Below are 17,671 nucleotides of genomic sequence, written 5' to 3'. Positions count from 1 at the left end.
TCTCTCTCTCTTGTAGAACTTGACAGTCTTCGTTATGCAGCTCAAGAAGGAAAAGAGGAATTCGGTCAAGATGCCCAAGAGTTCGTAGAGCAAGACTTTTATATGGATGACAGATTTAAATCCTTACCCTCCCCATATATGACAATCGACCTGTTAAAAAGGACACAGGACATGCTGGCTGGATCTAATTTGAAGTTGCATAAACTGGCTTCAAACAGCAAGAAGGTTTTGAGAGCTTTCCCATCTGAGGATTACTCCCAACTCAATGAAAGAACTGGATTTAGGTATCTGCTCACTTACTATGCAATGAAGTCTCGTCTTGCTTTGGAATTTGGACACAGACTGCTTCAACTTCTACGTCCAAAAGGAAAGAGGGCCTTATACTAGGCATGGACTGCTGTCGGTAATAAACAGTTTGTACGACTCACAAGGATTTGTGGCCCCAATCACAGTTCAAGTACAACTCAGGGAGCTAACTGGAATGCTGCTGGGATGCGTTCTTACCTGTGAACAAACAAAAGTTGTGGGAGGAATGGAGAGATTCATTACAAGAACTGCAACATATACAAGTCCCAAGAAGCTATGGACACACATTGTTTTCAGCGCCAAGTTCAAGGAGCTCCATGTTTTTTCCGACACTTCAGGAAGAGTAATCGCAACAGTTGCTTACCTCAAAACAGTTGGCTCAGATGGACCCAAACTGTTTCTGAGACTTATTAATGAGATAGTACACCACCTTAACGAAGATTCTGAATAGACTATTCAGGGTTAAACTCAATTAAGAAGATTTGGTATTCTCTGAATACTAGACAGGGAGAGGGCTGTTCTCTATAAACATTCTGTATTCATTCTATTAACAAGTTGTAGTAAAGTGACCCTTCTGTTCAAAGTTGGGTATTGCATATAATATTGTTTAAGTCCTTATATGATGACATCACAAATATGGGAGTCTAGTTTCAGCAGCAGAAGGGAAGAGATAAAAGGTAGGGCAGATAAAGGGCAGAACACTGACTATTAGTAGGGTTCTTTATTAAGTTTTTATTATTAATTCATCACAGTCATAATAAAACTTGCTATGCCAGCTTGACACAATAGCTTTGACACGTATAGCTATGCCTTTTAGAAGTTAGGAAAACACCTATTAAAATTATATTACTTTACAATGCTTTACGCAAACAGTTTAGACAGTTTGACAAAAAATATGATCTTTAAAAAAACTTTTTTAACTTGGAATGTTAAAAGGACTGGTCACATGTGACTGCTTTCTTCCAGGAAGGAAGAGGAGCTAACTGAGCATATTTAAAGGGGTCATATAATGGTACATGCACTTTTACAAGTTGATTGTACTGAAATGTGTGTTGGCAGTGCCTGTACACAACCATCATAAAATGATAAAAATCCATCCATTGTTTTGTTTTTTAAATCTTCTTATATGTTTTCCCTTCTCTCAAATCAAGCCGTTCGATTTTGTGACGTCACAAAATCGACGCCCCTCCCACGATTGTTGATTGACAGCAGCGTTTCAACACAGACCCGCTCTCGCTCGTGAGCGAGCTGTCAGTCATAGTCCGCGCATCATTGTTGATACCGATACGCTGGAGCACTGTCTATGAGCAGAATGGCGTCTAAGCGATTGTGGTGTTCTGTTCTTGGGTGCAATAAGGAACACATCAGTCATTTTGATGTTCCTAAATCTGAACCGCTGAAGACGCAGTGGCTGAGTTTTGTTTTCGAAGGGAATATTCCCCACAACGTCAATGCTTTCATGTTTGCACGAATCATTTCACACACTGCTTTATAAAGGAGGATCAGTAACGTTATAAAGCTGGTTTTGCTAAGAAGCTGCTCCTGAAAAAAGGATCGGTACCAACTATTCGTGTTCCTGCTGCACCTCCAGAAGAAGAAGTGAGTGTAACGTTTTATTAACCTTTATATTCATATTTATATTAATCTTTGCAGATCGCTAGCACGCTTCACGATGAATGCGGCTATTTTTACACTCTACGGCATGTTTTCTATGTACGACGTTCTCAATATAATTCATAATCCCACGTTTATAATGAACAACGTGTTATGGTTATATTGTGTTATTGTGTTACAAACGGTGTACGCACAGAACAGAGGGGCGGGGTGAGCAAAGCTCATTATCATTTAAAGACACATGCACTTAAATGGCATGCTGAAAACAGAGCTGTTTTTGACCAGGTAAAATTTGTGTTTTCTTACAATACTAATGAGAATTTTTAATTAAAGTATATTACAAACTTTTAATTTAGACCCTAAAGAATCATATTAGCTTGTACAAAAAATGGCATTATATGACCCCTTTAATATGAATATAATCTCTAGCTCAGTGATCCTCCAGGGGGGCCGTGAGATAACTTTACTTAAAATTAATTTAAATACATTAATAGAATTCATTAATTTCATTAAAAAAATTTACAAAACACCAACTCTCTTGTATGTATTCTGTAATTGTTTCGGAGCAGCCCAAGCCGTTTCTCATAGCTGTGTGAAATACAGACTGAACGGCGGCTCAAAACTCCCAACCGCTTCATGAACATAGCATACGCAAACTACATCTCTCATTTGGTTAAAGAAAACCAGTGTCGCTAATAAAGTTTTCATGGATGATGATTGTAGGCTAATTAAGGTAAAGACGATTACAGTGACATACAGGAGTCGTACATTAGGCATGCGCGAGTCCATTATTATTGATGCGCAAACAGTGTATGTGCGCTCTCGCTCACTGATCGCTACATCGCATTTCTGCATGAACAAAGTTCAATATATTCGTATAATTGTCCAAATTAATGTACTTTGAGTGTTTTATAAAGGATGCTTGCCAAAGAAGTGTGTTTTGGAGAAGTTTGTGAGGATCAGTGTGGTTTATGTACACATGGACTTCTTACACTCCAAACAGACATGATTGCTGGTTCTATCAGAGGAACTGTTCAGTGATGACATCAACCCGCCTTCCGATTGCTGATTTTCCACACATTCAGAATGTATTTTGGTGTGTTTAATAATTCTGAATGGATCCGTATAGTAGCCATATGCAGTCCATTGGCATCTCCCTGTGGTCTTGTTTGGAATGGTTGACGTGCTTATTTGCTCAAGTTACTGAATAACTGAGCAGAGTTAGTACTTTTAAGTAAAGAATGCCTGCAGTGACATTTTTACAAAGTATGTTTGCAAAAAATAATAATAATAACATGGAGTTGAAAAGTAAATAATTTGCCTTGGAGTAAATAAGTCATGTTGCAACCGTCCCCACTCCCCTATTTTCCCTGAAGAAAAAAACAACAACAGACTACCGTGTCTTAAATGTAATATCTAAAATTCTTGTTTGTGTAACTGTTCTATAATCTCTATCACATTTGCATTATATTAGGGGATATCTGTACTCTTGAATCATGTTGCATAATCAGGAATTTAATTTAGGTGGCATTTTTGCCCAAAGCCCACATTATTTTCAGACCCTGATGTACGCACTCCCCCAATCAAGATCAAGATCAAGATCAAGACCCCCAATCAAGATCCAAGAGAAATGAAATAATAGACTATTATCACGTTTTGAGAAAGAAAATAACGTAAAATTAAAACTTTAATAAGAACAAAGGTTTGTAGCACACAACAATTAACAGTTAAATTCATTACTGAAGGTATACTGATTTAAAAATCACTTACTTTATAAAAATTCACAGTGTATTTATAAAATAGCACAGTTAAGCTGGTAGTTACCTCTTCTCAGCTACAGTGTCGTATCCTCTGACTGCAAGTCGAGGATTACACAGCGAAAAGTTAAGAGAGGAGGAGCACAGCAAGAGGGCGAGTAAAAAGTGCTCCAGTAAAATGGGTATAGCGATGCCCCTGACTGCATGACACATTTATTTTTCATCTTCTCTGTAGTTTTAATTTACACCAGATGTTTGAATCCAGAAAGGGAAAAGTGAATCAACTGTAATCCTGCTGAAAAAACAAACGATGTTTGAGAGGTTGAGAGGAAACCTCTCTTTTAGAGAGGTTTCAAAACAAAAATCTTCTGACAGAACCAGGTGCTCTGTCAGGCCGGAAACCAAGTCTTGCCAACCAGCAAATAAACAAGTTTTCAAACTCCCTCTAGGTCAATACAAGCAAATACAGACTTTAGAGAGACTTTATTCAGACTTTATTTACCCTGAAGGAAATCGCAAAATATACAGTATACCTATCTGCATCATTGACCACAGTGGAAACAAGTTTTTGACTTTATTCCTTGAAAAATGTGATGCTGTTCTTCTACGGTTTGTCGAATAAATCAAAACTAACAGACCCACCTTGTTACACGTCCTCTGAGTCCTGAGAGAAGGGTTGCCAAGTCTTCAGAGCAGGGTTTTCTTAACAAAACCAGTCCAATTCCCCGTCAGAAATTACCCCAAATCCCTAATAAAGTATTAAACTATATCCATAATAACATATTAAACTGTGGAAAGGACAAATAGAAAACTAAAGGATAGGTTGACAAAGGTGCATATTGAAACAGGAAGAAATTGTGTAGCCTTATTGCCGTGGTTCAGAGTTAGTGCATTCTCTCTTTCCACAGGAAACCTGGATGTCGTCCTGGCCGATTATGCTGCTGAATTAACTAAATTCTATTCATGGTGATGTTTCACTAACTCTGCCCTGTTCACACAGATAAGCCAACCCATAACTTTGTACCTAACCAGCAGGTCCTGATCCGAAGTTTGAAATCAATGAAGGTGAGCGAGCCCAAATACCTATAGGTGACCAGAACCAGCGTTCTTCTGACTGATGTAAAGACTGAGACAAATCAGACACAATTATTTGTTATATGTAACAAATAATCTTTAAAACTCACTCTGGATCTATGGTCCCATTCCCCCAAAAAGGCCAAGAAGGGTCTTAGTTACCATGACTACGATCAGATAAATTGGTATTGCTGTTAAAAATGTGGTCAAGGCAGAGACCATAGGGAAGACCGAAACAGACCTCAAAACAGACTTTGCTGCATTGAGTTATAGACAATCTGATCTATAAATGAACTTGCATCCCAGAAAATTGGGTGCATGATGTACTGTCTTGTGTAGTGTCTTTTAACTCTATTATTTTTTTTTATACTGTGTATTTTATGATAGAACCAACGCTCAATGTAACCACACCTATACCATGTTTGGTCTCTATAAATTTGTACTTTGAAGATCGAAATGATTGTGTACATGATAAGCCGATAGCTGCGCAACATATTTCTTAGTTTCTTCATCAGAACCCAATCCAGCTGCACATGCAAATGAGCACGCTTAAAACAAAGATTCATATATCAACCACAGAGGAATTTCCCACTTGGAAATTCGACCCTTCTCATTGGTCAAGGTAACCTGGAGAGGTGAGGTCTTTCTCAGGCTTTATTAGAGACAAATTCACAGTGATGCTCTCTCTTCTTCTGGCCTTCACTGCTGCTTCCTCGGGTTGATGTCTGTGGGGAGCAGGCCGTGACGTGCTATGCCTTCACTCTCCCAACAGAGTCAGACTGTATTTTCTTCAATCCAACTCGGAAGAAAACAGCAACTTTACCATCAGTGAATGGGCAACCATCAACTCTTCTGACTTCCTCACTCCTTGGTTGCCTGCTGTGGTGAGATCTGGTATTTATCTCATCCTCCTGAATAACCCCTAGTATCAATGTTGCTAGGAAGTCTTTTGCTGTCAGGTCAGAATAGGTCACTAGCTTGTTTAATTTATACCAGTAAATCTAGGTGTAGTCCCTACACTCTCGTGAAACAATAATAATCATTGGCAACTAGACATATGGATCAAATTCATGCTTACCCTCCAGCAGAATCGTTCCTGGAACCTTTGTTGTCCTTGGTCTTGCAACGATTATTATAATGCTCTGTCTATCACTAATAGAACTGTCTTTGTAAGGTGAAGTAAAACTTAACAGTGTTTGTCTTTAGAAATAAAAATGTATTTAAACAAAAGATAAAAATACTGGTTACACAATAATTAACATTTGTAGCAAATCATCAAAAGGTTACAGGTTATAATACTTCAGCTTATCCAATCTCAACACTCCTGTATGAGTGGAAAAATTACACAGGCTATTTACCTTGTAAGCAGTTCAAGCAATAGATGTAAAAAATAACTTGTTCCCATCCGAGTTAAGTTAAGTTATCTTCAAGTTAAGATAATACAGCAGAGCAATATAAGCAAAAAGAATCTCAGTTAATAAACTGATCTAGAAGAGAACTAACTTCTCCTTAGGGATGCACACGACATCGAAATCAAAAATGCAACAACTCACAGTAAAAAATGCATTCATATTTATATGGAACTGGGTTACATTTGTTCCTATGCAATTTCTTGTTTTTTTTCCAGAGGAAATAAATCTTGTGACATCAACCTTCTATTGCCTCAGTCGAGGGGGTTTTTGGTGAAAACATTGTTTCCCATAAATGGGCATTCTTGCGTCCTTTCCCTCCTCTGCGCTTTGGGCTCCGGTGTATGTGTGTGCGTGCATATGTAATCTGTAATAAGTATGTTTGTAGGTCCAACATTTCTATCAAAATTCAAATAGTTTACAACACAGCCTTTCCAGCCTAGGATGGGCAGGTCACAATCTGCATGTGCTCAGCCATGTGCTCATAGAGAGAGAGAAAACCTTCAACCAGAAGAACAGAGTCAAACAAACCACTCAAGTTCATCATATCTTCTTCATCCAACAGAGAAGAAAACGATTGCAACTTCAACGTTTGACACTCACCGAACCATCAACATCCTTTTCCAAGAACTTCAAGAATTGTTTCCACTGCAAAGGCCATGCAAGTATACATTTAATGAGGTGCTCTGAAAATGATAAGCTGATGGTTCTTTTTCATTGTTAAATGGATCTTTTCCATAGTTCCATTCCCTGCTTCCGGTTCCATTCTTTCACTCACCATTTTACCTATGCATGTATGTGTGTTTAGATTAGTTATGTTTGTGATTTAGTTAATACAACTTGTGCACAATACGTATTTGGTTCTGATTCTCTGCTTGCAACAAAGTTTTCTTTACGATTTAGATTTTGACTACAGGCTCTTAGTACTGTACAGTAAGAAAGACAGATTTCCCTCCCCGGAATATTTCTTAGAATGAATAAACAATTAACGCTGAGTGTTCATGGGACGAACAGGTGGGTTGATTGTAATATTATTTTTACTACATTAAGTTAATTCTATTAACTGATCCAAATATTCATAATCAATTATAACAAGTTATGATTGATTATTCATTTTTCTTTGAGCTAACTCGTTAGACTGACTACCAGCCTCAGTGGATATATGCAAAGCAGACGCTTTTATTTGTCTCTTTTAAAAAAAAAAAAACGTGAATGTATTTAAAATGTTATTAATTCAGGTGTGTTGTAAATGTCATTTTATTATATTCCTTAGATTGAATGTGACAGTTGCAAAGGCTGGTACCACTGGGATTGCATGAGCAGACCAAATTTGGAAGAACCTTAATTTGTCTGGGATCCTAAGACCCTGTGTATAAAATGTTTATGTGTATTTTTGCTAAATATGTCATATATGTCACGACTTGTGAATAAAACTTCAACACAGAATCAGTTGCTCCTTTTTATTCAAAATTAAACTACACTCATGATTGACTTTTAGCTTTGATATTTACAGTAAATGTGCAAATTACCATGCAGTCTTATAGTTGCTTAAAAAAAATTAACAATTTAATTTTTATGGTAAGTTTGTAGAACAGACCTAAAATTCGCTAATTTCACAACTTGACCAGTTTAATTGTTATATCACCACTGTTTTAAATTGCGTCCTGATTCATGGTCCATCAGGAAAACGAAGGATAGGGAAAAAAGGAAACAAAATCACATTGTAGACATGTTTTTGTCTCCAACAATATGGTGCATTTTTTCATCTAAATGCATCATTTGGGGAAGATTAGGAATGTTTCCTGTTGATAAGAAAAAATGCTTAACTTGAGGATTTAATGAAGACTCTTTGAAATCACTTACCAACTGAGCAAACAATTAAGAAAGACAACAATCACAACAGTGTGTATATGTGTAATTAAATCCCCATACTTTGTCCAGTTATATGTTTTCTCCATATACACATGTGACATCACATCATTGCTCTCTTTATTATATTCACAAATGCAAAATACCCTCATGATGAGTAACTTTTAGCTTTGACATTTAAAGTAAGGTAAATGTGCAAATTATTGTGGTTGATCATTTTAGCCACTTGCAATTCAATTTGAACATTTTACTTGTGGTAAGCTTGTAGAATAGTACTTAAACATTGTGAAAGAACTGCAGGGTTGCCAATTTCACCATCTCACCATGTTTCTAACCATTTTTGGAGCATTGTGTGTTTTGCGGAAAAAGATGATACATTTTTACATTAATTAATTCATGCATGTCACACACAAACATTTCTCTTTGTAATTTAATACTAATATCTTGTTCGGGTTATGCAGGCTGCCAACAACTGAGCAAGCAATAGGGAATGGCACAAAATAATCACAATTGAAACTTTATTATTGCACCACCACAGATATACAAGTTATCAAACAAAACTATTTTAAAAGACCATCAGAGTAAAATAGAAGTTGCCTATATAGTTGAAACCAAACAAACAAACACACATGATGATCATTTACTCGGAAAGTATCCTAACGATAGGCCACTGGCAAATCAACGGCTGTAATCATTAAATAATATATCACATGACACAACATACAAACTATTGATCATACATTAACAGTTATTGTTCGACACTGAAGTGCAATTAAAGTCCCACTGAAGTGCCTTGAAACGCGCAGCATTATTCAATGTGTTGATGTAAATCCACTGAATCAAGAAGAAGGGGAGGGACATATCGAACAGCTCCTTTAAAAATGGCCAATATCGTTTAGTTTATATCACAGCTTCACTATAGGGCCGTTGAGCTCGGTAAAGCCGCAGTTTCCTCCTGATCTCTAACCGTTTCTCCTCCTAATCTCCTCCATATCGCTTTAAAATACAGCATTCTGTGCAGAGTTCTAATGGGTCTGATACGTTTTCTGGTCTGCAGCAACTCACACATATGATCCATTCTGATCTGTCGTGTCTCTGGGCCTGAGCTGCAGTGGTTCACGTGACACTAACGTGAAACCAGACTTCATTCACTCCAATGGAATTCACACTGTCTGAATTGTCCCTATCCCCTATATAGTGCACTATGTGCCATTATGTAGAAAATAGTAAATGTGCAAACAAGTGACCGATTTCAGCCGCAGCTTCTGCATCTATTATTTATAGTGTAGGGGGCGGAGCTTCAGATTCTAGAGAGAATTTGATTGGACAGAAAATCTGATGAGAAGCTGAAGTGCAGAGTGATGTCATCAAATTCATTGATCCATATTGGCGAAAGTGAGAGACTTGAATGTAAGTTCAAGTTTGAGTGAAAGTTTTGAATGCTTATATCTTCTAAATGTGAATTTTGTCATTATTTTGGAGCACACTATAGGTTATTATAGATAACAGCAACGCTAACATATTCACAGTTAAAGCCAACAACTTCAATTTGGATTTCATGAGGACTTTATGCAACCGAAAACAGTTTCTTTGGTCCAAGGAGGCATGCACTATATTTTCAGTGGTGCTAACAAGAAACTCATGAATATTCATGCGACGAGTGTCACTGAATATTTCAGACACCCAATATTTCAGATATTTGAAATAATAGAGATATCTTAAAAAAGTCTATCTTTAATCAGACATGGTATGACTTTGGAATACTTACTGTTAGTCAGCTGCTTAATGAACGAGACCTAATTTTATCATATTCAGAATTCATCAATACATTTTAGAGTATGCTATTATCTTTAATGCAATCCCAAATAGAGTTGTATCTTTACATATGTATTTAAGAAAAATTATTTGCCATGTTCAACAGAAGTACAAATAATTTTTCTCATACAACTTTTTATTTTACTTGGAAAATATCACATGTATGAAGCCGAGACTGCGTCTGATGTCTGCAGCCAGACTCTATTCTATCGCGATAATGACCTTGCCAAATGTGCGCTCGGGCTTTCCGTAGCCGCAGCTCTCATCAGCTGTCACAAGACGAACATTTCATTTTAAGATGTAGATATTTGTTTGTTGTTTTAATATATAAATGAATAATGTCGTCGAAAGGGACGTCGCGAGGTTTTTACTTTAATACTGTGTTGTCTCTCGCGCGCTCTCTGGCTGCTCATCGACCCGCTCCGATTGACAAGGTGAGAGTTTTACTTCCTATTAGCATCTGAAGCTAACAGCTAACAGAACCAAAACAAACCATAGTTAAATCCACTACCTAATGTTCGCTCTTATTTATTTAACCTTTTTTAACATGTATATCTAAATGTCGAAGACCATTCATTCAAATCGGCTGACATTATCTTTATACAGTCATTGCTTTAACGTTACTAGTTTAACGTTCGTCCTCTTCAAATAAAAATATTTACATTATTAATCATTACCTATGTTTAATCATCTATATATTGAGTTTAAACCAATTTCAATTGAATAAGCTATGTAATCATTGTTTATTTTAAGTGCTTTGATGTTCCGTTACAATACAGTTGTAGGGAACAATCAATGACAGGATAAAACTATTACTCTAACAACAATAATAATAGTAACAATAAACAATCCTCTACTATTCAAATGCACAATATATTTGTTTTTAGGAGTGGAATCTATCAATTTATATCATCCACAAAACAATACGCACAACCTTTATATTTCATATTTGTTCTGTTTATTGATTTACAGTATGAATTTATTTAATGTGTTGGCTGATGTTTCAGCTTAATATCTCATTTTAGAGTAGCTTTTTGCTCAGAGACTGAGATATACAATAAGCATACAATAACCCTGACACATGTTATTACTGCCTGACAGGACGTGAAAAACCAGATAGGCGTTGCAAGGGTGGATCTCTATAGAAAAGTCATTTGTGACTCTGAGAACAAAACAATTTTTCTGAGCCTTAATAAATCTGTGTAAAGGTGCACTCGTTTAAAACCAAGTGTGTGGGACGCTGCTCTCCTAAAACTCAGTTATGCATGTTATATTCTTTATGTATCATGGTTTTCTGGCCACTTTTTGACCACACAACATGACTTAATTAATAGTCTGTTTGAAAGGGAAGTATGTTATAAACTTCCACACTGGCGAACTTCTGTACATAATATGGTATCATGACGTTTTCATGATTTGTGTGCACTTATTGAAATAAGACTTAAACTTATTTCAGTTAGTTCTCTTTTTTTTTGTTTAAAAAGGTTTTTCATCTCATACTTGTATATTGTTTTATTCTTTATTTAAATGAACAAAAATGTTTTTAGTTTTAGCTAATTATAATAACTCTGTTGGTGTCATGGTGTCATGTTTTACTCTGTAGTTAGTTAGTTTGACACCTACAAGATGATGATTAATAATATATTATTTATACAAATTAAAGACAAAAGGCACACTGGCTCTCGCAGCTTCTGCATGGTTAAGATTACAAGTTTTTTTTAATACATTTGCATAATACAGGTCCAGAAGCTACAATGCATGTGTCCCGTGGACATCCGTGGTGTTTTCCAGCTGGATGAGCGGAGGAGAGATGCTGTGATCGCTCTCGGCATCTTCCTGGTGGAGTCTGAGCTGCAGGTACTGGTTTCACATCAGCTTTCTTCATTCAAATAAGGGAGAGCGGGACACATTTAACCCTCTTACTGTATTAAAAAATAGTATATGCCTTTCGTATTCCCTGGTCAGATGTGTCAGAGTGGAACGTGAGCTTATAAAACAGTCAAAACTTAATATTTTAAAACTAAAATCATATTGTATCTGATTAGGAGCATCTTATTAATAAGTGAATGTGCAAAAAATGTCAACATTTTAAATGTTTCCAATTGCTTTTGAATATATCATTAGGCCTATGTGAAATGTATTAGAACATATAGGCCTAAACTCAGTTTTCCAGTATTAATTTAATTGGAAAATGTCTACATTTATGAAACCTACATATACTTTTTCCACACAAAAACAACAAAAATATTACAATATAAATATTATTATATTGGAATTTTTTTCAAACAAAATATAATCATTTTACTTTTCAATTTGAGATGATAAAGATGATCAACAGCCTGAATCTACCATGCTTCATCAGTAGGTGGCAGCAGAATGAAATGTTCTATTTCAAACTCTCTTTGCTTTTTGTTCATTGGTGGTTCATCATTAGATATAGTTTATTTTTTATGTCATTTACATCTTTTGTCTGTTTACTGTTTATAGTTATATGTGCATGCATATTACCAACAAAATTCAGCCATAAAAGTGTGTGACATATGGGAAAGAGGATAATTTCAGAAGTAATTTTTGCATATCTAATTAATAAATGTAAAAAAACAAAAACAATTTCATATGTAAAGCCACAGTTATCTTCCCAGGTCAAAACTGACCCACAAGAAATTTAGTTACCTCTTAAAATATATATTTATAAAAATCGGAAAATAAATAAATGTGTATTTTGATAGTTGATGGGATCTTATGTTGATCAAAGCGAACTCATTTGTCGTGTTCTTTAGCAACGCTGGTCTGTGTCCTGAATCACATGTTCATTTTCTCCTTCAGCACAGGGACGCTATTGTCCCGTACTTGTTGGTTTTGCTGAAGGGATTGCCCAGGGTGCAATGGATCGAGGAGAGCTCAGAGAGGAAAGGACGAGGTATAATTCTGTCTTCTTTATCACATTTCCTCATTTCATTCTCAAATGTTCCTGATCTGACGTGTCTCTCATCCTTGTGCTTTCAGAGACACTCCCCATTGCGGAGAATTTCTCCTTCAGTTTGGTGACGATGCTCTCAGATGTTGCCCAGATGGACGAGTCCATGCGGATCCAGGTGCGTTCATGAGGATTTAACTTGCTGTTGTTTACCATGATTATCTGAATAAATCTACTTTTTAATTTTCAACATAAATATGAAGTTCCTTGTTTCCGTCAGTGTTTCTTTGATTAGTAGCTTTAGACTAATTTGCTATCCTATTGTATTTAAAAAGAGAGGCTACATAACAAATGATTGTATTGAGAGATGTCAGTTATAATTTGATGTAACAAATACAAGTTTAATAAGTTGTATTACATCACTGACAGTACAACAGAGACAGTACGTCTCTCATTATCATTCATGTCAAATTAATTATGCTGTGCATCTGCCCTGATTGAGGTCTGAAGAGAAAAGAAAAGAGCAGAACTAATAGTTCCCTTTCAAGGCGGTAACTTCGACATTACGTCAACTGTGACGTATATGGGAACTCCTCCCTTCTCCATTTTGCTGAAATCTTATGGGCTAACGCCAGCTGGGGACAGCTGGCCAATTGACGCGAAGCATGCAAATACTGACAGGCTGCGGGCAGTATAAATGCATGGGTTCGTGGCAATAACGTCAGAATCTCTCTTTTCACGCTAAGAAATCATTCGTCATCGTGAAGTTGCATTAGAGGACTAATAGTCATTTTTCTTCGACGCATCCGATGGCTACTACATGCCAGTTATGTGCGGGCCCCTTAGACCCGCCCGACACTCACCTGTTCTGTGTCGCTTGCCTGGGCCTCGCCCACGCTGAAGCGGCACTAACGGACGACACGTGCGCCCACTGCGCCGAGCTGCCAGTGCGCGCCCTCAGAGCCAGAAGGGAAGTGGCTCGATCAGCAGCGGGGATAAGGCCCACTGCCGCCAGCGAGCCGCTGGTGGGCCCTCCCCCATCCGACGACGAGGTCTTCGATGCCGTCAGCTTCGCGGACGCGAGCTTTCGCCCCCCCCACGCCGTCGCGAGCTTCGTCTCCTTTGGGGCTGGTGGGGAAGACGACTCCATGTCACTCTCGGCGTCGGAAAAGGATTGGGCGTCTCAATCCGAACGCCCCGACCAAGAGGGCCCTGCAGACCTCCAGGATGAGCTCGTCAGGGTCCTCGGCAAGGCCGTCTCTGAGCTGGACCTCAAGTGGAGCGCTCCGGACGAGCCAGCCAAGAGCAAGTTGGACACTTGGTTTCTCCAGTCGAGCCGTCGTCAGACTGCATCGAGGAGAAGTACCCCGTTCTTCCCAGACGTTCACGAGCACGTGGTGAGGGCGTGGGCTGCACCCCAATCGGCGCGCACCCACTCGAACACGCAGGCCATGTTCGCGCACGTGGACGGGGCGGAAGCCCACGGATATGTGCGCATGCCCCCCGTCGAGGAGACCGTTGCCGCGCACCTGTGCCCGTCTTCATCTGCACTGGGGTCGGACCGCAGCCTGCCATCCAAGCCGTGCAGGTTCACCGCCCACCAGGCGGATAAGGCCTACGCATCTGCGGGGGAAGCAGCTTCTGCTCTACACGCCATGGCGATACTACAGGTGTTCCAGGCGAAGCTACTTCAATCCCTAGACGACGGCACAGTGGACACTGACGTCATCAGGGATCTGCGCGCGGCAACGGACCTCGCGCTGATGGCTACCAAGCGATCTGCTCAAGCCATCGGCCGCTCCATGGGTTTCATGGTCGTCCTCAACAGGCACCTATGGCTAACCCTAGCTGACCTGAAGGACACTGACCGCAAGACGCTCCTGAACGCTCCAATCACTCCCTCCGGCCTCTTTGGTGACGCCGTGGAGTCAGTCACGGAGCGTTTTTCTGAGACGCAAAAACGCGCGAAGGCGATGAGCCACGTGATGCCCCGTCGCTCACTCCAGCCATCGGCGAGATCCCGCTCGTCTTCGGCTCCTCGCCAGGCTCAAGGACAGGCTAGACAGCCCGCCGTGGTGCCCCGCCCCGAACCGGACGCCCGTTTCGCCCGCGGCCGGAACAAGCAGTGGACGGGACCTGGGAAAAAACGCCAGGGTCAGAGTCAGAGGAGGAGCCCGCGCCGTGAGAGAACCAGCGCGCCATCCTCGGCTACCAAGCCATCCACCTGACAGAGCGGTCAAGAGGAAGAGAGAGCGTGCGGGGGGGCCCTCCCCCAAACGCCATGTTCTAAAGCACCATGTCCCCCATGTTACCCCGGGCGACAAGTGCATTGTGTGTGCAAATGTTGTTTCTGTTTGTGTGAGTTCCACAATAAAAACATGTACCCCTGCACAAAAAGAGCTTTTTCTTCCTCTTACACCAAACACTGTGTCACTCGCCCTGCCCCAGAGCAGCGCAGAGTCACAGTCCATAACTATAATGGCCTCTCGAGGGCACGAGAGTGTCAACATTACACCAAGCCCATCGCGAGCCGCCCTCCCGCCAGTGTTTTTAGACTCGCGGGGGCGGGGCTCCAGTCAAAACACATCGTCACTAGCTACGGCGGCAATAAAGCTAACGCGTCCGCTGTGTCACTTCACGGACGCGTGGGAGGCTATTCCGGGCGTTTCACCGTGGGTACTGGGAATAATTCGGCACGGATATTCTCTCCAGTTCAGACGCAGGCCACCCCGCTTCAACGGCGTGGTCCCGTCACTGACCTCGCCCCAAAACGTTCCCGTTCTGAGACAGGAAGTTCTCAGTCTGCTCGAGAAAGGAGCGATAGAGCGGGTCCCTCCGAGCGAGCAAGAGAGCGGGTTCTACAGCCGTTATTTCGTGGTGCCAAAAAAGGATGGAGGACTCCGTCCGATACTGGACCTGAGACCCATCAACCGAGCACTTCACAAGCGCGCGTTCAGAATGACAACACTGAAACAGATCCTGGCACAAATTCGTCCCGGGGACTGGTTCGCTTCAGTGGACTTAAAGGACGCCTACTTTCATATTCAAATAGCGACGCGCCACAGGCGCTTCCTGAGGTTTGCTTTCGAAGGGACGGCTTATCAGTATTCGGTGCTACCGTTCGGACTAGCCCTGGCTCCCCGAACATTTTCAAAGTGTGTGGACACAGCGCTCTCCCCCCTCAGATCGAGCGGGATGCGTATCCTGAATTATCTGGACGATTGGCTGATATTAGCCCACTCAAGAGATGTGCTAATCAGTCACGTGGAAACGCTGCTTCGCCACCTGGATACGCTGGGACTGCGTGTGAATATGCAGAAAAGCGTGTTTATTCCGAGTCAGACTATAACTTATCTGGGAGTATGTTTGGACTCGGTGGCGATGCGAGCCCACCTCTCTCAAGAGCGCATAGAGACAATCTCTTCGACCCTGCGCCGTTTCAGACCGGGCAGGTCTGTTTCATTGAGAGAATTTCAGAGGCTCCTGGGACTGATGGCGGCGGCTTCTTCAGTGTGCCACCTGGGTCTGCTGCATATGCGGCCGCTGCAGTTCTGGCTGAGAACCCGAGTTCCGCCGAGGGCGTGGTCTTCAGGCCACAAGCGCATTACGGTCACTCACAGTTGTGTCAACACTCTGAGACCGTGGAGCAACCCGGACATATTCAGCCCAGGAGTTCCTTTGGGTATAGTGACACAACGCACCGTGGTCTCGACGGATGCATCAACCTCGGGCTGGGGAGCAGTGTGCTTAGGCGTGCCTGCCTCAGGCCTGTGGTCGGAGTCACAGAGAGAGTGGCACATAAACCGTTTGGAGTTGGAGGCGGTGTCCTTAGCCCTGGAAGCATTTCGGTCAAAATTGGAGCAGCAACATGTACTGATTCGAACCGACAACACGTCCGTGGTCTCGTACATAAATCGTCAGGGCGGCGTGCGCTCCAGAGCTCTGTTCAAACAGGCAGAGAGTCTCCTGTTGTGGGCGGACCGTCACCTCCTCTCCATAAGAGCGGCGCACATCCCCGGTCTCCTGAACCGTGGAGCAGATATGCTGTCGAGGAACGGGATTCCTCAAGGAGAGTGGAGGCTTCACCCTGGGTCAGCCCAAATGATTTGGGATCGATTCGGGAGGGCGGACGTGGATCTGTTTGCCACAAGCGAGAACACGCACTGTCGGACGTTCTTCTCGCTATCTCACTCCCCACTGTTGGGAGATGCTCTGACATCGCGCTGGCCGGAAGCCAGGCTTTACGCGTTTCCTCCAGTGAAGATTCTGCCTATGGTGTTGTGCAAAATCAGAGAGGAGAGAGCGTCAGTGATCCTCGTGGCCCCGAACTGGCCGAATCAGCCCTGGTTTGCGGACCTGAGAGAGTTAATGGTGGCTCCCCCATGGCGAATCCCCCTCAGGAAGGACCTGCTGTCTCAGGCGAATGGCACGATATGGCACCCCAGCCCCGAGCTGTGGAACCTTCATGTGTGGCCGCTGCGGGGACTTTAGTGGAGCGAAACACTCTGCATTCTCGAGTGCTGAGCACACTCGCGGAGGCGCGCGCGCCTTCAACCAGACGCCTCTACGCTCTGAAATGGGGAGTTTTTACTAAGTGGTGCCAGGACATCGAAATTGACCCGGTGACTAGTTCAGTGTCGGATGTTTTGCGCTTTCTGCAGCACAGAATGGATAGCGGCAGTTTGCCATCAACACTGAAGGTGTATGTAGCTGCTATTGCTGCTTTTCGTTCCCCGGTCGACGGGCAATCGATTGGTAAGCACGCTATGGTGACCAGGTTTCTCAGGGGAGCGAGGAGATTGTGTCCATCACAGCCGCCCTCTGTGCCGCCGTGGGACCTAGCTCTAGTTTTGAGAGCCCTATCTCTACCACCGTTCGAGCCCCTAGCTTCGATTGCGGTCAAGGAGCTC

At 41.6% G+C, this 17,671-nt stretch overlaps 1 protein-coding gene across 4 annotated transcripts in view; it reads left to right on the top strand.

Annotated features, from left to right (window-relative positions):
* Window positions 1-10,077: 10,077 nt before the first annotated feature.
* The window catches only part of pi4kaa (phosphatidylinositol 4-kinase, catalytic, alpha a), a 47,324-nt gene continuing 39,730 nt past the window's right edge, over window positions 10,078-17,671 (top strand). For all 4 annotated transcript variants that reach the window (XM_082157639.1, XM_082157637.1, XM_082157638.1 and 1 more), the window contains exons 1-4: window positions 10,078-10,278; window positions 11,585-11,701; window positions 12,671-12,764; window positions 12,851-12,939. In XM_082157639.1, the coding sequence (XP_082013765.1) occupies window positions 10,183-10,278; window positions 11,585-11,701; window positions 12,671-12,764; window positions 12,851-12,939 (396 nt within the window). In that variant the 5' untranslated portion in view covers window positions 10,078-10,182. The remainder of the gene's footprint in view (window positions 10,279-11,584; window positions 11,702-12,670; window positions 12,765-12,850; window positions 12,940-17,671) is intronic.

The sequence above is a fragment of the Leuciscus leuciscus genome (assembly GCF_965113295.1).
Source record: "Leuciscus leuciscus genome assembly, chromosome: 24".
Lineage (NCBI taxonomy): Eukaryota > Metazoa > Chordata > Actinopteri > Cypriniformes > Leuciscidae > Leuciscus > Leuciscus leuciscus.
The sequence above is the reverse complement of the archived record's forward strand: the minus strand, read 5'-3'. Positions and strand labels throughout refer to the sequence as shown.